The sequence below is a fragment of the Bos mutus genome, chromosome 13 (assembly GCF_027580195.1).
Source record: "Bos mutus isolate GX-2022 chromosome 13, NWIPB_WYAK_1.1, whole genome shotgun sequence".
Lineage (NCBI taxonomy): Eukaryota > Metazoa > Chordata > Mammalia > Artiodactyla > Bovidae > Bos > Bos mutus.
In genome coordinates this window covers 5,995,188-6,018,087 of record NC_091629.1, presented here as the reverse complement: position 1 = coordinate 6,018,087, position 22,900 = coordinate 5,995,188, and the positions used below count along the sequence as shown (strand labels likewise).

The 22,900-nt window shown below is 48.2% G+C and overlaps 1 protein-coding gene across 1 annotated transcript in view; it reads right to left on the bottom strand.

Moving 5' to 3' along the window:
- Positions 1-22,900, bottom strand: part of IL2RA (interleukin 2 receptor subunit alpha) — a 47,051-nt gene that overhangs the window by 16,095 nt on the left and 8,056 nt on the right. Inside the window, exon 2 of the mRNA XM_005895507.3 lies at positions 1,686-1,868. Within this exon, the coding sequence (XP_005895569.2) occupies positions 1,686-1,868 (183 nt within the window). The remainder of the gene's footprint in view (positions 1-1,685; positions 1,869-22,900) is intronic.

Sequence of the window (22,900 nt, the reverse complement as noted above, 5' to 3'; positions counted from 1 at the left end):
ATGTCAAGACTGTATAATGTCACACTGCTTATTTAACTTATATGCAGAGTACATCATGTGAAATGCTGGGCTGGATGAATCACAAGCTGGAATCAAGATTGCTGGGAGAAATATCAATAACCTCAGATATGCATATGACACCACTCTTATGGAAGAAAGTGAAGAAGAACTAAAGAGCCTTATGATGAAAATGAAAGAAGAGAGTGAAAAAAATGGTTTAAAACTCAATATTCAGAAAACTTAGATCATGGCATCCAGTCCCATCACTGCATGGCAAATAGATGGGGAAACAAGGGAAACACTGGCAGACTTTATTCTTTTGGGCTCCAAAATCACTGCAGATGGTGATTGCAGCCATGAAATTAAAAGACTCTTGCTCCTTGGAAGAAAAGCTATGACCAACCTAGACAGCATATTAAAAAGCAGAGACATTACTTTACTAACAAAGGTCTGTCTAATCAAAGCTATGGTTTTTCCAGTAGTCATGTATGGATGTGAGAGTTGGACTGTGAAGAAAGCTGAGTGCCAAAGAATTGATGCTTTTGAACTGTGGTGTTGGAGAAGACCTTGAGAGTCCCTTGGACTGCAAGGAGATCCAACCAGTCAATCTTTAAGGAAATCAGTCCTGGGTGTTCATTGGAAAGACTGCTGCTAAAGCTGAAACTCCAATACTTTGGCCACCTGATGTAAAGAGTTGACTCTTTTAAAAAAGACCCTGATGCTGGGAAAGATTGAAGGCAGGATGAGAAGGGGACGACAGAGGATGAAGTGGCTGGCTGGCATCACTAACTTGATGGACATGAATTTGAGTAGGCTCTGGGAGTTGGGAAAGGACAGGGAAGCCTAGCATGCTGCAGACCATGGGGTTGCAAAGCATTGGACACAACTGAGCGACTGAACTGAACTGAAGAATGGCAGTGGTGCAGCTGCTATGGAGAACAGCTCAGTTGCATGTGCTACATTCACATCGTTATGAACTATAGTTATTTTCAGTTGTTTAGTAATTATTAGTGTAATGTCTTCCCCCCTCCGCCACGCCCTCTTAAAGTGTGGTTTCCTTGGCTTGGTGTGGCAGAGTCTAGGTCCACCCAAATCTCTACAAATGAGCCAATTTCATGCCTTTTTATGGCTGAGTAATGTTGCATTGTATATACGTAGCACATCTTCTATATTCATTCCTCTGTCAATGGACTTTTAGGCTGCTTCCATGTCCTGGCTATTGTAAATAGTGCTGCAATTAACACTGAGGTGCATGTGTCTTTCTGAATCATGGAAAAGTAGTACAGATGAACCTATTTGCAGGGCAGGAATAGAGACGCAGATGCAGAGAATGGGCGTGTGGACACAGCAGGGGAAGGGGAAAATGGGAAGAACTGAGAGAGTAGCATTTACATATATACACTAGTGTGTGTGGACCAGCTACTGGGGAGCTGCTGTACAGCACAGGGAGCTCAGCTCGGTGCCCTGTGGTGACCTAGAAGGGTAGGATGAGGGGTGGGAGGGAGGCTCAGGAGCTAGGGGATATGTGAATACTTGTAGCTGATTCACTTCCTTACCAGCAGAAACTAACAACATTGTAAAGGAATTCCACCCCCCCCACCAGCCCCCAAGGAAAGTTGCAGCCCCGCCTCCTTCTTTGCTCCAGTTTTTCTCCTTCCCTAGGGGTTACCAGTGGAAACTCTTACAGGTGCTGTTGCAGAAGCATCTGTTTTCCCAGGCAGAGTGGCTGGAGTCCCCCACGCAGCGCATGACGGCTGACACTCTGCGGAAGCCTGTCTTGCAGTCGCAGTTTATCATGGTGCCCACCTCGTACCTGAAGACCTTGAACATGGCGTTTCTGAGACTCGGAGGGTCATCATGACAAGCCTCTGCCAAGACAAAAAGGCACCTTAGTGATCCAGGAGCTTCCAAACACGGGTGCAGTCAACCATCAAAAGGTTTGAACCCCACCTTTCTTCCCTTGATTTAAGGGGTTGGCATGTACCCCACTTTTTCCTGGAAAGAAACTCAGGCTGTTGAAGGTTCTTTAGAAACCTTCAGATCAGAGATGGTTCAGAATTTAACTTCAGCCAACTTCTTCACCAAGCTACAGTGTCTGTCAAACTAAATTAATAGAAACAGCTGGGGTTTTATTCTGATGACTCCTGCCGAGCAAGCATAGTTTCTAAACAAGGAACAAGAGGAAGGGCTTCCCTGGTGGCCCAGCTGGTAAAGAATCCGCCTGCAATGAGAGAGACCGGGGTTCGATCCCAGGGTTCGGAAGATCCCCTGGAGAAGGGGAAGGCTACCCATTCCAGTATTCTGGCCTGGAGAATTCCAGGGTATAGTCCATGGGGTCACAAAGAGTCGGACACGACTGAGCGACTTTCACTTCACTAACATGAGGAAAGGTGGGCAGCGGGGGAAGCCACACGGATTTAACTGAGGGATGAAATGTATCTGTTGAGAAATCGTTTCTTGGAGGAGAAATATTTGTTAAGTGTTCACTCAGTGTGTGGTGAGTAGGAGATGTGTTTCTCACCCATCCACCCACCTCTGAGTTTACCACATTTCTTCTCACACCACAAAACCTGACCCTTGCTTGGCCCAAAAAACCATCACTGGTTTCCCACTAAAGACACTTGAAGAAGTGGCCGAACACCCAACTAGTATGGGGAGGGAAGTGTGCTGGTCTCATCAGAACAGGGATTCCACTGTGTGTCTCTAGACACGTTGCCCTGCTTCAAGAGATGAGATTTTTCAGGAAAAAGTCATAGGCTGTGTGGAGGAGGTGGACAGGACGGAACAGGAAACGGGAGAAAGTGAGGCGGCCAGGGCTGCCCGCAGCTGGCCTCGCCACCCAGCAGAAGGGCATCGGCTCTGGGCAGGTGGCCGAACCCGGGGCCGACAGAGGACCGTCTGCAGTTGTGAGTCAGTCACTCCGTGTGGAGCGGAGCTTCTCGGAGCCCTCATGCTCTGCCCAGCCACTCACCGTCCTGGAGACCACCCCTTATCCCCATCCAGGATGCAGGACCCTCCTGACACCCCCCAGAGGATGAGGAGAATGTCAACAGCTTGCCCCACCTCTAACCCAGAAGGGACTAAACAACAGCAATTTGAATGGCCGAGTGGGCCAGCAGTTGCAGAGGAACCTGTAACATAACGTGCATGCTGAGTCACTTCCGACATCTCTGACTCTTTGTGACCCCATGGACTTTAGCCCACCAGGCTCTTCTGTCCATGGGATTCTCCAGGCAAGAACACTGGACTGGGTTGCCATGCCCTCCTCCAGGGGATCTTCCCGACCCAGGGATCGCACCCGAGTCTCTTATCGTCTCCTGCTTTGGCAGGCGGGTTCTTTACCATTAGCGCCACCTGGGAAGCCCATCACATAATTAAATTCTGGTAATTGTAATACTCATAGTAAGGCAAGAAACATAGTGTAGTGGAAAGGGAAGGAAGCTGGGTCTCTAAATTGTAGCTCCACCAGCTTACTAGCCACACAGTTTTATTGTAGTTACTTATCTAAGACGCAGCTTCCTTTTCTGTAAAATTCATATAATAATTATCATTTTACTGATTTGTTTTAAAGATTATGTGAAATAACATATCAAGGTAACTTGCAGAGCACCCAACACGTAATAGTCATAGAATAGATGCTAGTTCAGCTCCTTTTTTTCTCTGTCCAGAAAAAGCAATCTTAGATGTCCTTCAGTAAATGAGTGGACAAATAAACTGTGGTAAATTCAGACAATGGAATGTTATTCAGAGCTAAAAAGAAATGAGCTCTCAAGCCAGAAGAAGACATAGAGGAAACATTAATACATATTATTAAGTGAAAGAAGACAATCTTAAAAGACCACACATTGTATGATTCTAACTATAAGACATTCTAGAAAAGGAAAAACTATGAAGGCAGTAAAAAAAAAAATCAATGGTTGCCAAGGGTTACGGAGAAGGCAGTGGCACCCCACTCCAGTACTCTTGCCTGGAAAATCCCATGGACGGAGGAGCCTGGTAGGCTGCAGTCCATGGGGTCGCTAAGAGTCAGACATGACTGAGAGACTTCACTTTAACTTTTCACTTTCCTGCCTTGGAAAAGGAAATGGCAACCCACTCCAGTGTTCTTGCCTGGAGAATCCCAGGGATGGGGGAGCCTGGTGGGCTGCTGTCTATGGGATCACACAGAGTCGGACACGACTGAAGCGACTTAGCGGCAGCAGCAGCAGGGAGGCTGGAGAGATGAATATGTAGAGCACAGAGGATTTTTAGGGGGTGAAATTACTCTGTATGATACCATAATGATGGATACAATAAATAAGTGGGCGAAGATTGTTCAAGTCACTTCTCCAAAGAAAATATCTGATTATCAGTAATCACTTGAAAAGGTGCTCAAGACAACATTAGACATCATGGAAAAGCAAATCAGAAGCCACTGTTCAAAGAGTCCATTAGAATGGGTAGAACAGATACAAGACTGATAATACCAAATGTTGGCAGGGAGCAACTGCAACTTGCTGACATTACTGGTGGGAGTGAAAATAACACTGTTAACTTTTGAAAATTCCAAGTTTTTAAAAATGAAGTTAGATATATACCTGCCCTACGATCCAACCATCCCACTCCTGGGTATTTATCCAGGAGGAGTGAAATCTTGTTTCTATGAAAACACTTAAACATTTATAGTAGCCTTAAGTAATCTCAAAAACATTATGTTGAACAAAAGAAGATAAAACAACACACACACACGTTGATTCCACTTATATAAAGCTTCAGAAAAGACAAACTAGTATACAGAAAGAAATTAAACCAGGGTTTGCTCATGGTGGGCGGGATTGACTGCAAGGAGTTGGTGGGGTGATGGAAATGATGGGTCCTTGGGTGTACATCTTCATCCTGATGACAAATTGAAATTATAATGGACTCATCACAGTTCAGGCAGACAAAAGTAGAGTCAGGGGCCATGGAAGACCTGCTCTCAGACACCTCCCTGCACCAAGAACTTGAATTTTCTCTGAATTGCACAGAACTTAAGGACACCACCAACCGTTTTCAAAGCAGTATCTGCCAGCAGCTGCAAACTGATGGTCTCAAGGTCCCTCCTTGAAACTGTGCATGCAGCCTTTTCAGATGTCAGCCGATTGGTACTTAACAAGCATCCTTATGCTTGCCAGCTCCAACTATAATTCTTGGTAAACAAGTCATGTCACTAACTGTAACCTTGTGGGTTTTCCGTTTATAAGCCTCCCTTGTTTTATTGTTGGGGATGGAGTGGGGAGACAATTCACAGGCTCCTTTTCTTAATTTTTATTGGAGTCTAGTTGCATGACAATATTGTGTTAGTTTCTATTGTACAACATAATGAATCAGGCGTAGATATACATAGAGCCCCTAGTTTTTGGACTTCCTTCCCACTTAAGTCACCACAGAGGATGGAGTAGAGCTCCCTGTGTTGTACAGTAGGTTCTCATTAGTTATCTATTTTATACAGAGTATCAATAGTGTCAGTCCCAATCTCCCAATTCTCACCACCCTTGCCCTTTCGCCCTTGGTCAAGGGCTTCTCTGGGGTATTCCTAACAAACCCCAAAGAAACACCTTTTTTATTTCAATCAGGTCTCCATTTCTGAAATTTTTGGTTAATGGCCAAAACTCATCAAAATCGTACACTTCAGATCTGCGCATTTCACTGCAAGTAATTTTACTTCCAAAAAATCAGTAAGAAGTATACCGAGCAACTCTCACGATTATTCACTAGCACAAAGAATCAAGGATTGACCTCAGATGCATTCGGAATCTGACAACTCAATCACAAACCAAGGAAGTTTCCAAACACAGAAATTGGAAAATAACCAGGAAAATTGCCCTTGGGACAACTTGGTGTCCTTAAAAACTATTTACATGGTGATATGCTTTTTTTAATTAGGCCATGGAAAATTTTCCGAGGATCATCATAAATTAGCCTGAGTGTCGAGGAGGTCATGTGAGGACAAGGGAAAGTTTCAGAGCTTCTTACTCCCACAGACTTGCTTTTTATCAAAGCATCTTTCCTGGAATCTAGAAGCAATGGAACTTCCCTGATCTATAGCTTAGAAGTAGTAAAGAACTTGACTATAACCCTTTGCCCTGGAACCATGCAAAGACTGAGCCAGATGTCATCTGAAGAAGGTGGAGTGGAAAGGTGTTCAGCAAAGGCAGACAGAGGGTGGGGTGTTCTTTTTAATAGGATTAAATCTGAGATTTTTTTAAAAGTCCTTCTCAGACTGGTCATAAAAGAAACAGCAGTACAACATCTTTCAAAAAAAAAAAAAAACTGAAAATGCCTCTTCTCTCCTGAAATCTTGCAGAGGAATGAGTGAGTGAAACTTGCTGAGTCGTCTTTGGTTCTTTGTGACCCCATGGACTGTAACCTGCCAGGCTCCTCTGTCCATGGAATTCTTCAGGCAAGTGTACTGGAGTGGGTAGCCATTTTCTTCTCCAGGAGATCTTCCTGACCCAGGGATCAAACCCAGGTCTCTTGCATTGCAGGCGGATTCTTTATCATCTGAGCCACCAGGGAAGCAGAGGAGTGTTGAAGGACAATTCTGTTTATGTGACTCAGCAAAATGTCTTTACATCCCCTTTCCTCATATTATCCTTACAAATTTTCTTCTCACACAGCATGGCAGCTGCCCTCATTTCCTAGTTTTACTCTAAAATTCTCAGAGTTCAGCAAAGGGGCTTTTTCCGCCTTTACTCTTGCACCCACATTTCCAAATCTATTTCCTGTTTCCACCGGAGGCTCTGCCTTTCTAACAGAAGTCTTTCTCTGCTCTCCACTCTGCCCATTTCCCCAACTCAGGAGGCAAACACAGAAAAAGTTTTTGCAAGTGGGAAGGGAACTGTTTTCTCTCTGTCGTTTTAAAGCATCGATACATTTCTAAATTGGATGTTATCTTCTCTTTGGAGAGGATTGAAAGCGTGTGCTGCTTCTGGAGTGAAGGAGAACTGTGTACATTCCTAGTCTGGTGCTGGGACTTGGGGTGAATGCTCAGAGCTTGGACTGGGGGTCCAGGCTGGGTCCTACCAGGGGCTCAGAGGAACACTGACATGGTCTTGCCACCTCCTACCTTTCGTGTGATTAGAGGTAGAAAGAGAGCCAGTGATTATCATTAATCCTGCAAACCCCAAGAGCTTCCACTCTCACTTAGAGAGTTCAAATTGAGCTCTTCTGACGTCGAAAGTGTTTCCTGTCTCATTTCAGATTTTAGCTAAGACAGGTAATTGGAAAGACACAGGCGGGACCCCACACATGTGTCCCTCTGCCCTGCACCCACCCCACCTCCATCCACACTGGCCCAGGTGCAGCTCCTCTTGGGATATTTGTAGGTTTGTTGCCTCCGGGAATTCCCTATTCAACTGAAGTGCAGGAATCTGTGCACTTTTGACGTCTCCAGCTGACACTGGTGACAGTCACTGAGAGCTGCCTTGCTCTGGGCTGTGTCACCACGCAGGTCTGGGAGGAAGGTGGACGAGGACGGGGGCCCCTGGGACACTCACTTCTTTTGATCTCCGTTGTTTTGTTTTCCCTCCAGTGGGTCGCTGGAGCTTCACCTCCTCCATCTCACCACACCCATGCAGGGGGAAAGAGAGCTGAGGCAGCCACTGCAACGCTGCAACAGACCAGCTGTTCTGTCTCCTAGGCGTCTGCTCTCTCCTTTCTGGCCTCTTCTTCTTCTTCTTTTCATTTTTTAAAGATTTATTGATTTATTTTTGGCCGTGCTGGGTCTTCATTGCTTTGCATGGACTTTTCTCTAGATGTGGCAAGCTGGGATGCCCAGGCTTCTCACGGGGGCGTTGCTTAATGCAGAGCACGGGCTCTCGGCACATAGGCTTCGGTAGCTGAGGCTCAGCAGCTCTAGAGCAGGCGCTCAGCAGTTGTGGTGAACAGGCCTGGTTGCCCTGCAGCAGGTGGGGTCTTTCCAGAACAGGGGCTGAACCTGCATCCCTTGTGTTGGCAGGCAGATTCTTTCCCACTGGGCCACCAGGGAGGTCCTGCTCTCTCCTTTTGAACATTAGACCAAACCACCAACCATTTGCTGCTGTTTCCAGAAGGACAGCTCCTGCTGCTTGGGTTTCCAATAACAGATGAGAAACTTGGTGACTCAGAGCAGTCACTTCCCTTCCTCTAAGTGACCGGCCACCCGGTAGGAGTGACAAGAGATGCAGACCGGGGCTTCCTAATTGGAGGTGGGATCCTGATACCCCTTCTCTCGCCCCGCATGTGCTTTCAATGCCACTCCCCCCAACATAAAGCTACCCTTTGTGTTTTGCCATTTTGTTTTTAGAAGAGAATAGAACTAAGATGCGGGCTTCCCCGGTGGCTCAGTAGTAAAGTGCCAATGCAGGAGACATGGGTTCGATCCCTGGGTTGGGAAGATCCCCTGGAGAAGGAAATGGCAACCCACTCCAGTATTCTTGCCTGGGGAATCCCATGGACAGAGGAGCCTGGGGGCGCTATAGTCCTTGGGGTCACCAAGAGTCGGACACGATTTAGCGACTAAACAATGGCAACCGCAAAGAACTAAGATGAGTTTTGGGCTGAGGTGTTTTCGTGTCCCTCGAGTTAACCAGGAATACCAGCACCTGGAGGGAAGTCGGTCCTTTGAGAGGGAAGTCTGATTACAGCCGGCAGGACTCTGCTTCACTTGTGCACAGCAGAGCCTCTCACACTTTGACATACAGACATGTGGCCTGCGGGGGGCTTGTTGAAATGATAGGGTGAGTGTGGATGCTGAGACGATTTCTCACAAGTGCCTTGAAGCTGCTGGGGGCTGCAGCCACGTTCAGCATCTAGCAGTGGCTGCCCCCTCCCCAGGGGCCCGCCTCCCCCAGGGGCCGACCAGTGGGGTCCTTAAGCGCCGCTAAACCTGCTTCTGGAACACTTTGTTCCCAGGAAAAGCATCTGAGAGGGTGCACTGAGAACTCCCTTGGCTGGAGGAAAGGTAGATGGGTGAAAACAGTTGTGGACTAGGTGATTTTTTTTTTTTAATATTCTTTTCTGATGTTGCTGAAAACAGAAGAGCACTCATATGGCCCCTGCGGCCTGTGTGAGTAACATGAAAGACAGGGAAAGGGAAGGGGCTTCAAAGGATGTGGACAAGGTCTGAGATAAGATTCTTCGCTCTGTGCGTGAATCAAGGTCAAGTTGTGTTTGCCCGAACAGCCAGGCCAGCTCTGAGTGCCTGGCTTCATCTTTGGGCGCATCTGCCTGGCCGTCCATATGCTCGAGGCTGGGGGCAGGCATCAGAGGAGCTCACTCAGCACAGGAGCTTCTGGGTGATGGTTCACTGAGCTTTACACAAGGGATGTGGGAGCCATGAAAGTTTGGACCACTGGATAAAGAAATGGTGTGGTTCTTGACCTCAAAACACCCATCTGTGTCAAATCTAAGAACCCCGAGATTTGCTGTTGTTGTTCAATTGCTAAGTCGTCTCCAACTCTTTGTGACGCTGTGGACTGCAGCACGCCAGGCTTCCCTGTCCTTCACTATCTCTCAGAGCTTGCTCAAACTCATGTCCATCGAGTCAGTGATGCCATCCAACCATTTCATCCTCTGTTACCCCCTTCTCCTCCTGCCCTCTGTCTTTCCCTGATGAGAGCACCTCATCAGGGCACCTGATGGTGGCCAAAGTATTGGAGCTTCAGCTTCAGCCTCAGTCCTTCCAGTGAATATTCAGAGATTTATCTAAAAGTAAGAGACAGTCTCCAAATTCCTTGGGGGGCCCACCCAGCAGTCTGAGCCTCAGAAAAACCAGGTATTTCAGGTGCAAACTAAAATATTACAGGACACGTTTACCATTAATCTAATAGGATCCCAGGATCTGAGAGCTGGGAGAAACTCCAGAGATAATTAAGGTTAACCTGCCCTTTTGTAGATTAAGGAAACAGACCTTGTTCCATTCGACGAATAGCTGCAAACGTGGGACACGACAGAGCCCCGACTTCCGGTTCAGTGCTTCCCCCCATAGCTAGCGTCAGGAAGGAGCGTGCTTGCCACCAGCGGTGGAAGCTCCTCTAGCTGGAGGCAGGCTCTGTCTACACTATCTGGGTCACTGGGAAGTGTTTGTGAAGTGTTGTGGTTGAATTCAGATCATTATCTTTGAAGAATTCAGAGCTCACGTCCTCCATTTGGGGCTATTTATATAACAGTAGCTGTGACACCTGAGCCCTGCCTGTGGCTGCTCCCTTGTAGAGATTACCTTCCATGCTCACTGCAACCCTCAAAGGGAGAGATTGTCATCACACCTTACACGTCAGGGAACTGAGGTTCAGTCAGTTGCCTGAAGTCACACAGCTCAAGGCGATGGGACCAGAATCACAGGAAATCCCACTATTGCTGCCTTCATGCCTACCTTTTTTTTTTTTTTTTTAAAGGAACGCCTTTTTTTTTTTTTTTTATGGCAGATGATCTGCTTACAATGCAGGAGACCTGAGTTCAATTCCTGGGTTGGGAAGATTCCCCTGGAGAAGGAAATGGCAACCCACTCCTCGCCTGGAGAATCTCATGGACAGAGGAGCCTGGCGGGCTACAATCCATGGGGTCACAAAGAGTCTTACATAACTGAGTGACTCACACTATTTCTTTTTTTAAAGAATATCTATTTATTTTTGGCTGTGCCGGGTCTTCACTGCTGCTTAGGCTTTCTCTAGTTGTGGTGGGTGGGGGCTGCTCTCTAGCAATGCGCAGGCTTCTCATTGCACTGGATTCTCTCATTGCAGAGCACGGGCTCCAGGACATAGACTTCAGCAGTTTGCGGTTTCCCAGCTCTAGATTACAGGCTCGATAGTTGTGGAGTATGGGCTTAGTTGCTCCGCGACCTGTGGGATCTTCCTGGACCAGGGATTGAACCCTTGTCTCCTGCCTTGGCTGGAGGATTCTTTATCACCAAGCCACCAAAGAAGCCCCCTCATGCCTACCTTTAAAAAAAGATCTCACTTTTACTTTCAGGAAATAATTTCAAATAGCAAACTTAAATGAGTCAAAAGAAGCAGGGATGAAGAAGACAGCAGGAGAAAAGGTTTTCATGGACCCCAGGTCACCACAAAAACACAGAGGGTGATGCAGTTGGTTTCTCTGTAGGCATGAGATTCAAAGTGTTGAACAAGCAGGATAGAGGGGGTCGGGAACCAGTGTGAGGGATGCCAATGTAAGGGTGAAGCCAGCGTCCCACAGCCCCCGTCTGCCACAGAGTGACCCTTCAGTTGCTGATGTGTGGGAGGAGCCAGGGGAACGAGTGCATATGGATCATTTGAGAAGTTCAAAGAGCAGATATTGACAAACAAACTTGGACATATTTCAATTCTTTAAACAACTAATATGACAAAGGCAGTGATTCTCAAACCTTTTGGTGTTAGACCTCTTTACACTTTCAAAAATTACTGAGGGTCCCACCTCAAAGCTTTTGTTTTTGTAGATTATATCCATCACTGTTTGCCACATTAGGAATTAACACTGGGAGAGTTTAAGAGTACATGTTAATAATTCGTCTTAAAGTAACAATGACAAGCCCTCACAAATATGCCCTGATTTGATCCTGACAACCACACCATGAAGAAGATATTATCATGATTCCTACCATTTTACAAATGAGACACTGAGGCACAGCGAGGTTTGGAGAATTGCCTGAGCTTGCCCAGCAAGCTCGTGTGGCTAGAGGACCCTCAGTGATGGGGCTAGAGGACCCTCAGTGATGGGACTAGAGGCTTGTCTGGGCTTCTGAGCTGAGGTCTTGGCAAGGATGCTGTGCTGCCCCGCGCAGACGCCTACCTCAAGCCCTGAGCTCACGTCGAGACACAGTGCCTTCACCTCCCCATCTGGCCATCCTCTGGTGCTCCAGCTCTGCTCAAAACCTACTATTTCCTCTTCTACTTAACTCGCCACTGGGGTTTTAGTCAATGCAATCAGATGAAAGAACACGTAGCCGCCTAAATACTAGAAAGAAAAGAAGTAGAACTATCTCTACTTGCAAATTTTATGACAGCGTGTCTGGTAAACCCCAAAGAAGCAATGGTGGTAGTGATAAAATAATGAAATGGTTTGAAAAGCTAGCAAACGATCTGTGTGTGTGTCCCAGCTGCTCAGTCGTGTCCAACTCTTTGTGACCCCATGGACTGTAGCCTGCCAGGTTCCTCTGTCTATGGGGTTCTCCAGACAAGAATACTGGAGTGGGTTGCTATCGATAGTGATACTGAAAAAGCATGGCATGGAGTGAGGAGGAGAGAAGCACTTTTTTGGATAATGTCTGGATAATGCCAGCTAAGGAATGCAGAAAGATGGATTGAAAAGGGAATTTATGTGCAGAAAGGTAGATCGCAAAGGAATTAGGTTGAGTGAAAAAAAGCCAGTTTCAAAGGTTATATATCATGTAATTCCATTTATCTCGTAGTCTTAAAATGACAAAAATCATAGAGATGGAGAGTGGCTCAGTGTCTGCCAAGGGTCAGGGAGGATGGTGGCCTGTGGCCATGGTCACAGTAAGGCAGTGGGAGGGATCTTGGGATAGGAACTTTTGTGTACATTGACTCTGCTCATGGTCACAGAAATCTACACATGTGGGAAAGTCGCATGGAAATAAAGACACACGTGCATCAATGAGAGCATGTAAGATTGTTAGATCAGCAAGACTGATAGATTGATCAACTTCCTGGTTGTGATACCATGCTATAATTGTGGGGAGGACTGAATGAAGGCTGTACTGGATCTCTTGATATTGTTATTTACAACTGCATGAAAATCTATAATTCTCCCAAAATAAAAAGTTAAAAACAAACATGCACTCAAACAACCCTCAGGTCTTCTTGTCCTTGTTTCTTTTAAGGGCCCTGTCATGCCCATGAGGCAACTCTTCAGTCCCTTCAGTTCCCCTCGCCTTTGCCATCGGGTGCAATCCCTTCCCAGGAGTTGTTGCTTGGACCTGTCCAGGACCCTGGCATATGTAGCCCCCTCCATCTCCTGTACCACCCACCCTCGCCTCCAGCCCTCCGGACTGCAGACCTGCCAGAGCATCTTATCATTTCCTTCCACCTCCCAACTTTCCCTGCTTCCGATATGTGTTTTCAAATGTCACCAGTTTTGTGCAGTGGCAGTATTGTGGCCAATGAGGCTTATCCGAGCTAGCTGAAAAGGAAAAAAGACCATCAAGTCAGGGACTTGACTGGCTGTCCAGTAGTTAAGAATCCTCCTTACAATGCCAGAGTTAGATCCCCGATCAGAGAACTAAGATCCCACATGCTGTGGGACAACTGGGGCCTCGAGGAGCATCCAAGCCTGTGCGCCACAGCTAGAGAGTCTGTGTGCTGCAACGGAAAATCCTGCATGGTGCAACTAAGACCCAACATGGTCAAACAAATAAATACCTTTTACAAATGAAAGAACATTGAGAAGTCAAGCATCCTAGCATCCCAGAGCACAGAGTGACTGAACTGGTGCCGTAGTCAATGGCTGCAGGTGAGGAGCTCTCCACCTCTGTGATCGACCTCTGGATATCACAACCACTCTCCCTCTTTCACCTTTGATTCAGGAAGTGGGTTTCTCAATCACCAGACTCGGTTTTTGACAGGAGGGATTGACAACATTTCTTTTCTTTACTTCGGGAATCAAGTCTGCCAGTCAAACCACAGATGGCAGATCCCTCAGCGCCATTAAGGAGCGTATGACCTTAGGGGCTTCTTAGACACTCCAGGTCCTCCAGGTCACTGCCTTTGCCAAGCTGATCTGGGCTTCCTGGCATGATGTCCCTGATGGGGAAGCCTTCCCAGCCTGTGAGTCAGGTCAGGAGGAAGGCTGTTCTCGGCTTTACCGGGTTTGCAGGATAAACAGTGGTTCGCCTGGCAGAGAGAATGTCAGATTCAGGGGACTGTGCGTGTGTGCCAAGTTTCTTCAGTCGTGTTTGACTCTTTGCGACCCTGTGAACTGTAGCCAGGCTCCTCTGTCCTTGGGGTTCTCCAGGTAAGAATACTGGAGTGTGTTGCTATGGCCTTCTCCAGGGGATCTTCCCAACCCAGGGATCAAACCCACTTCTCTTATGTCTCCTGCCTTGGCAGGTGTGTTCTTTACCACCAGTGCCACCTGGGGACTTTAAGGGGAATATTTTCTGGAGTGTGAATGGCAAGGGTGTGAATGACAAGAGATGCATCCATGGAAATAATGTAAGCGAAAGCTTTCAATATCTGGCCCCCAGGTCTTGATGTTGCTATTATTATCTCTGGAGCAGGGTTGTTTTTAGGACCAAATGATAAGATTGGTAAGCTTTGTGAGCTGGAAGAAAATACCTAAAGTGTTAATAAAGCTTGATTGTGTCAGAACAAGGAAATGGAGAGTCTTTTGATCTTTATCTTCTAAGAACTATTTGTGAGAATCCTGGATCTGTTTCCTTCCTCTCACCTGCGTTCACAATGGCCTGCACATGTAATAAAGTACGGTGAACTTCCTGATCACTACCCACTGGCTCACCACCGTTGAGTTTCAAAACTTCTGGTCATTTCTGGTTGTTGTTGGCCGTCCATGTCATCTACTGTTTGTTTAAACTATTTCCTCAATGTGGGCAGCCATAAGCCCTGAATGAATGCTTGAGTGTATTAGCAATCACATCGATAATATGGTCCATTAATTCATTCAGTCAACACAGATCCATCTTCACTCAGTGTAAGTGCTGAGGCGTGCATGCTCAGTCACTCAGTCATGTCCAGCTCTTTCAACCCCGTGGACTGTAGCCCATCAGGCTCCTCTATCCAGGAGATTCTCCAGGCAAGAATTACTGGAGCGGGTTGCCATTTCCTTCTCCAGGGAATCTTCCTGACCCAGGGATTGAACCTGCGTCTCTTATCGTCTCCTGCGTTGCAGGTAGACAATGCTTTACCACTGCACCACCTGGGAATCCCCCACATGCTGAGGGAAATGTGGCAAAACCAAGTTCAGGGTCACCATGCTGTGGGCTGGGTGGGGGGATGGGGTTAAGGCAGGTTAACGGCATCAAAGAAAAGGTCGCCCAACTCCCCAGGTGGGAATAAGTGGGGGCGCTGTGTGCTCTGGGGTGAGGGGGGTACTCAGTGCAGCTGGGCTGGTTCTCTGGTACTGAGCATCCTTCGCTCATGAGTTCTGTATCTGACCCACAGTTTCTGAGACCCGGCTGGGCCTCTCAGACCAAAGAGTCAGAGTTTCCACAACTCAAGAATGAGAACACCTTCTGCCTTAATCAACACTTGTTACCAAGAAAAATGGGGGGCTGGGTGGGAAAAGAGTTCTTTTCTCTTTACGTTAGAAGGGAAGAAAGGAGAGTGAGAACCAGTAGTATTCCTGTCCCTAAGTCAAAGCTGTCGCATTTGGGGGTCTCAAATGCTCCTGCGAATGAAATGTTGAGGGTGGTGGTTTTGTCCCTGGGAGGCTTAGCTGATAACAAATTTCTGTATGTGAAAAAGTTAACCACACATTTACCGCAGAATGTCAACCCGATGAAAATTAAAACATTGTCAGATAAGAAAAACAAGGGGTGTAGAAATATAACCATGTTCTTTCTCTGAAATCGAAAATCAGTTTTCCTTCAAACCTTTGAAAGCTGTTTCTTGGGACGAAATAATGGTTTCAGCAGAAATGTGCTACGTTGGTGAATCCCACCCACCATCTGCCCCAAGAGGAGCCTTCAGAGAATTTAGACCATGGAGTCGTGAGATTTTCAACTCCATAGCCACAGAGTTTCCACTGTTTTAAAGAACGCCAGGCGCATAGGTGCAATGCCGGGTAGAAACTCAAGACCCAAGGGGAAACATAGGAGAGAAGAAAAAAGAAAAAAGTCACAGGAGAACGTGGAGACATCCAGAAGGAAGAGTCACTCGTCAGAACTGACATCCCGTTCAGGTGTCGTGCAGGGGCTGGCCGTGCCAGAGTGGGCCCCGAGTGTGTCAGGCGCCCCAAATCCGTGTGTCCTGGGAAGACGAGGGTCAGGTTTGCCAGTAGCCACCCCCACCTCCCGGGGTGCCCCCCATACCCCTCACTCTGGGCACGCTTCTTCCTGCCTGCTCTCAACAATACACTCCGTTTCAAACAAGTGTTTGGATTCACATTCATATGAAGAAACCTTCCTGCCTGGAGCAATGGTGTCAGGAGGTGGGGCATTGGGTGACTTGAGGCTGTGAGGTTGGACCCTCATAGGTGGGTCTGGGTCCCTTAGGAGAGTCACGAGAAATCCTCTGGGGGGAAACCATAGCCCTCGCTCAAACCCCATCACGCCACCTGCCCCCACCCCCGGCTCAGATCTCAGCCCCCAGGAATAAAGTGAAGGGTAAGCTGTGTTGTCCTAAGGCCCCCAGGCCGTGGTCTTCTGCTAGGACAGTCTGCTAGGACAGCCTGCTCAGACAAAGACATCATTGTTTGTCTTGGATGGTGACCAGCCTTTCCATGGAGAAGGTCAATGCCGCTATGGAAACGGAGGCCACAGGCCAGCTGGAGGGAAGGTGCTGATTTAGGTTCTGAGGTTCTTGGTGCTTTGGAGGCAGCCCTGATCTCCTTGTCTACTGTGACTGGCCTAAGATGGGTTCAGTGTAGACCAACAGCAGCCGGAAATCCACACATCAGTAGGCGAGGCCCCACAGAGAACGGGGGGATGAAGCTGTGTCAGAGTGAACTGATGAAGGGGGTGGCCACACAGTCAGGAGGAGGGTGTTTAAGATTGTCACGTAGACAAGGCCCGGAGCCCTCTCCGGTACTCCAGGAACTGGCCTCAGAAAGGCAGCCTCAACTGAAAGGCTTTTAATGAGCTTTTAATGTGGACTCAGTAGTCCACAGAGTAGTCTATGGACTACTGAAGGAAACAGACTCCAAGATCCCCAGAAAGTGAACTGAAACTGTTAGTCGCTCTGACTCTGTGACGCCATGGACTGTAGCCCACAAAATTCCTCTGTCCATGGAATTTTCCAGGCACGAATACTGGCATGGGTTGCCCATTCCCTTCTCCAGGGGATCCTCCCATCCCAGGGATCGAACCCGCATCTCCTGCACTGGGAGGCAGGTTCTTTACTGTCTGAGCCAAGTTCCCCAGAGCACCTTTTAAAGAATCAGCTCTAGGGACTTTCTGTTTCAGTGGCTAAGACTCCGAACTGCCAGTGCAGGGGGTCCAGGTTCAATCCCTGGGCAGGGAAGTGGACCCAACAGGTCACAACTAAGAGTTTGCATGCTGCAACTAAGACCCAGTACAGCCAAATAAATAAAAATATTTAAAAATCCACACCATTCCTGGCTTCTCTAAATTCATAGGCAGCACCCGCAATGTAGTCTCTGATCAAAGCCATAGGCGAGCACTGTTCCTTTCAAGGGACACCCAACTTAGAAGGTTTGACCACAGGCGATGAATTTGTAAGGGGTTTTCGTGTTGGGCTTCCTCTTATTGAATTTAAATCCAAGGTGGCAGCATTTTCCAAGGACATGGGAACTAAGACCTGTTTACCATGATTCAAGGGGAATTGCTTTGTGCTGAAAAAACAGATGGGAGCCATCAAGGATGTAGTTGTTGCAGCATGAACTGCATATAGTTCCTCCCATGGTGTGAGTGATGCCTTCAGTCCTGCTGGTGAATGGACGGGACGCAGTAGGGGAGTGGGCTGGCTGGTGGGGACCCTGAACGGCTTGATCAGCACAGCATGGAAGGGATGGGGTTTCACCCTGCTCTGGGGTGTTTATTAACCACAGAATGTCAGAACTGAAAGGGACTTAGAGAGCCTCTCTGTCATCTCCTTGGATGCACAGAGAGTGCCCGCTCTGTCCAAGATGTGGCAGTCACTGCATGCTGGCCACTGATCCAGGCACACAATTGGCTTCCCTGGTCCTCCCAGCCACCTCTGTAGGAGGCTGTTATGAACATTCATGACAATTAATGTGATGACTATTTTATAGTCCATTATTATAAGCAAGACATTGAATATACAATAAACTGAGATATACAGAATGCTACAGTGTTATTGATACAGCTGTAAATAAGAATCACTTCAGTGTGATTAATGACAGGATGGCCATCCCTACTGGCTCCGTGTTATACACAATGCAGTGAGCCCGCAGCGTCAGTGCCCTGCCCAGAGTCACACAGCCGGTTCCACGATGTCAGGATCCGCAGCCTCTCGGGGGGAGGCGCCCATGACTGCGTGCGCCCACCTTTCCTCCCATGTCGCAGCTACTTCCTGTCCCTGTGGCCACAGTAGCCTCTGACCTCCTTCCGCCCCATCCCCCGTGTGTCCTGTGAGGCAGGAAGGCCATCTCAGGCACCTCGGGCTGGGGTTTGGGGGGCTGGAGCTTGGAGAGTGGAGAGTGGGTACTAATATGCAGAAATGGTTCAGACTGGACTCCCCAGGGACTGGGCCTTTGTAAGGAGTGCGGGGCCAGCAAGGCGAAAGGAGCGGGATTCCGGGCATGTTCCCTGGGCAGCTGGAGGTGGTGGTGGTGGTAGCATCTTTCATTAAAACTGGAGATAAAGGAGGACAAGCAAGCCGGCGGGGTTGGGGGCGGGGCGCCCAGCACTGGCTGTACTGAACTTGGGAAGCCTGTGGAGAGGTACTCTGGCTCTCGGCCGTGCAGATTGCAGGCCCAGCAAGCCGTGCTGACTGAGCTCCTACTGTATCCTGATTACCTTAGGCAGGCTGCCTCGTCCCACAGCAGCTGAGGCCCCCTGGAGGCTTGAAGGACCAGTCCACTCCCGACTCTCCCCCAGGTCACTCAGCACCCTCAGGGGCTGCACCCCTTCCCCTGTGCCACCTGCCATCAGTCATACACACAGATAACAGGGCTGATGCCCTCAAGCCCAGATGGCCCCCATCCCTGCAGCTGCTCTGTGGCGTTGCCTCCTCCCCAGGTACAGTCCATGCCCCTGCACTTGGCCCGGCTCCATGGCCAGCTCACAGCTCCACCCCACGGGTGCTCCCCGACCTGAAGGACTGTGCTGTGTCCTCTGTCATTAACTCGCTCGAGACTTTGCTTCCCCCTTCCTGCCTTCTGCCTGTCCTGCAGGACCCTTCCTTGTCACTTTGCTCTGGGAAGCATCCTTGCCCCTTTTTTCTGGGGTTGGGCATGCCTCTGCCTTCCTGGACCACCTGCTCTCACCCGTCCATCAGCTGTCCCCACCCTGGTAGTGCTGGCAGAGAATGGTACCCAGTGATGGTTTTACAGGAAAACAGGATTACACAAGTGCAAACCAGGTTCTGAATCCAAGCCCTGTGGAATCCCAAGTTCCTGAGCCCTTTCTACTCTCCCCAGATGCTTCCCAGTTGGGAAGAATTCCAAGTAGGCAGATGAGATGTGGTGGATTATAAAAGGGGAGGTGTCCCTAGGTGCCAGGCTTTGAAACTGTAGGTGAGGAAGCTATGTTTGCAGAACAGGAGCCCTGCCTGCTGGAGTGGCTGGAGCTGCAGGGGGTCCAACATGCAGAGGACATTCAGACGGACCAGGTCAGAAAAAACACCAGACGCCAGGCAGAGGAAGCATGCCCCACAGGTGGTGGGCGAACAACATGAGATCTTTGATCAGGGAAGAGGCATTGTGAAAGTTGCTTTCAAGAGAATTAATTTGGGAGTGGATCAAAGAGTGACTCAAAATAAGAGACAGAAAACTTGCCTAGGAAGCCCAGGGGAATTGATGAGACCGGTTAACTGCCTTCTTCCTCTGTACAAGAATGGAGCAGGTAGCCTGGCTCCGTCACTATCTGGGGTGTGTGAATGAAAGCCTAACAACTTCAGTTTCCTTGTCTGTAAAATGGCAATGATTCCAGTGGTCCCTGACTTACAGGGCTGTTGTGAGACTTCGGTAAGATCACAGGTGCAGAAGGCACAGCCGGGTGCCTGGCTGGCCCACAGTTCCTCTCCCAGGAGGAATAGGAGGAGCAGGAGAGTGGGAGTCCCTCCGCGGGAGCCCACTGCAAACTCAGGCTAGAGGAGCGAGACAGGAAACCCTGGGAGAGGGAAAGTGAAACTTGATGGCCTGGCGAGTGAAAGGCGTTGAAAGTCAAAAGTGAAATAAAGGGCCTGTTAGCACATCTGAGCCGAAAGCGCTCACCCTTTGCGGTCCCCGCACTCTCCCGGGTGTCAGCAGGATGTCAGCGGAAACTGCCCTGGTATGGTTAAAAGGTGTTGGGGTTTGTGACTTTTTCTGGTAGTTGTTTGTTTTGCCTTCCACTTGAAATAAGGAGTTTTCTCTTCGCGAAGATCCTTTTATTCTAAATCAGACGCTGAGCAGAGGTGTCACTACCGCAGGGGCCGGAAACAGATACCACACTCAGCTGGGTCTGCAGGCGCTACTGGTTTCGCCCGCTGGGGAAGCCGCCAGCCTGCCACAGCCAGGACCGGAGCCGCAGCACAGCCGCCCCGAAACTCCCGGGAAACTCACAGGGCCCGGGGCAGGAAGTGGCTGACGTCAGCCCGGGCCGCGGGGATTTCAAGCAAAACTTGTAGAAACGGCTCGCTGCCCTTTAACTGTGTCACAGTCTTTCTCTGAGGAGATAGACTGATTCACTCCAAGGGCCTCATTTCATGAAACTATGTGTATATAGTTATACACATATATATGTACACATTCTATACATGTGTATAGTTATACAGACACATATATAAACATTGTATACGTTTATATATATATCCATCCATACATATATGTACGTGTATATACCATGTGCATATACATATATGTGTATACACATAGTGTATATATGTATATTTGTGTACATGTATGTATACACATGGCCTTCCCCAGTGGCTCAGTGGTAAAGACTCTGCCTGCCAATGCAGGAGATACGGACTTAATTCCTGGGTCAGGAAGATCCCTTGGAGAAGAAAATAGCAACCCACTCCAGGACTCTTGCCTGGAGAATTCCATAGACAGAGGAGCCTGGGGGGTTACAGTCCATGGGGTTGCAAAGAGTCAGTCACAACTTAGCGACTAAACAAACATATATATAGAGAGACACATATATATACATAAACACACACATACACGTATATATCCATAGTACATATATGTATGTGTATACATATATACACTATATATAGCATGTGTATACAACCTGTATACATCAAGTTGGCCAAAAAAGTCATTCAGGTTTTTCTGAAAGATGTTACAGAAAAACACAAATTTTTTTTATGAATCCAATATATATATGTGTGTATATGTGTATATATATTTATATGTATATATACACACATATATAGTTTAAAAAAACACTGTTCCTTTTAAGTACCTAGCATAACCAGACTGACTGGGTTCCCCTCATCCCTTTCTTGGAGAGGCAGTTCCTTCCTGGGTGTTTGAAATTGGAGAGTGGCTCACACACTGGTGAGGAGGTGCCATCTGTCAGCTCCGCGTGTTAACGGTGTTTTATAACACCCGTGGGCTGTGAGAGCCATCCGTTTCTCCTTTAAGGAAAGTAACTGCTCCCACCAAAAATATTCCTATTTTCTTGGTCAGAGAGTTTCTTGAGCAAAGGACAACTTCCGCACATTTTCTGACTATGCTGTTCTAAATTCAAAATCCACGGTGTATGATTTCAATAACTTTAGTAATGACAGAGCAATGCCTTCAGCCCTTGTTTCTGTCCCAGGTATTAGGACAGTGAGGCAGTTCTTGAGTGACAATGTCCAGGGACTTGCATAGGAACCAATGCCTGTCTGTGTGGCCATCCACTCTTTCTTTGTATTTGCATTCTGAGTCTCAGCTCGGTTGGCATTGTCTGTGCGATATATTTTTCTCCTGCTGGATGGTGGGTTCCTGGAGACCCAGGGTTGGGTTGCACCCATCTCCCGACCCTGTATCTGACACATAGTATTTGCTTAATAAATGTTCGCCAAGGGAATGAATGAACAAAGGAACGACCGTCCCCAGCCGCCCTCCTGCGTACCCCTTCCCCCTGCCACACCTGTCCTGCGTGCCCAGCTCAGCGGCAGTGTTTTCACTGCAGAGAACTTCACAGCAGAGCGAACTCCCTCCATCATGCCTTGGATGCACACCTACCCTCGCCTTTGTTTTCTTATTGCTGAGGCTACAGAAAGCAGGGAGGCTTCTGAAGGAGGTATCTATTTTGGGCCCAAACAGAAGAGTGGGTGATTCTGTGGGCAGAGATTCCTGAACATGGTGGTGTTGACTCATGCCTGAAGGTGCTCAGAATTTCCTTGCTTTGTGGGCGGCTAGGGCAGACGTGGCTTGACGAGTGCTTTCTTTGAAGCCCAGTCAAATGCAGGAAAGACACCCCGAGCTGCTGTTTGGCGGGTAGGAGGGGGGAGAACAGGATTTAGAGAATTTAAACTTCAGGGATTCTGCGGGCCTGAAAAGCCAGCCCCTCGAGAAGACGGCAGGCGGCCTCTGGGCGTTTGGGGCTGGATGCGGTCGGAACAGGCTTTTCATTTATCAACAACCACAGGGGCAGTGGGGCCTACTCAGAGCAGACTTTCAAAAGGAGAAACTAAACTTCTTTATTAACAGCAGTTTACGAGAATCATCAACAAAGCAGGCCCTGCATGGAGCCAGCTTGGCTCCCATCCGGCACCCCCACACCCACGGTTGTATTACATGAGATAACTGATTCACCTCCGTGAGCCTCAGTTTACTGGGTACGAGAAGGGGGTGAGAACAAGGTGGACCCAATTTTGAGGATTAACACAGCCAACACAACGTTTTCACGTAGTGCCTGTGAGAGAGCTGTAAATATGAGCTCTTGTCGTTATCGCTCCTGTTTCAAATGTTTCTTGGGGACGTTCCTGGGGGTCAGGGGTTAGAACTTGGTGCTTTTACTGCCCGGACCCAGGTTGAGTCCCTGTTTGGGGAACTAAGAGTCCACAAGCCTTTGTAGTGCAGCACCCTCCAAAAGTGTTTGTTTCCTGGCACAAGGCTGAAGGCAAAATAAGCCTCAAAGGGAAAA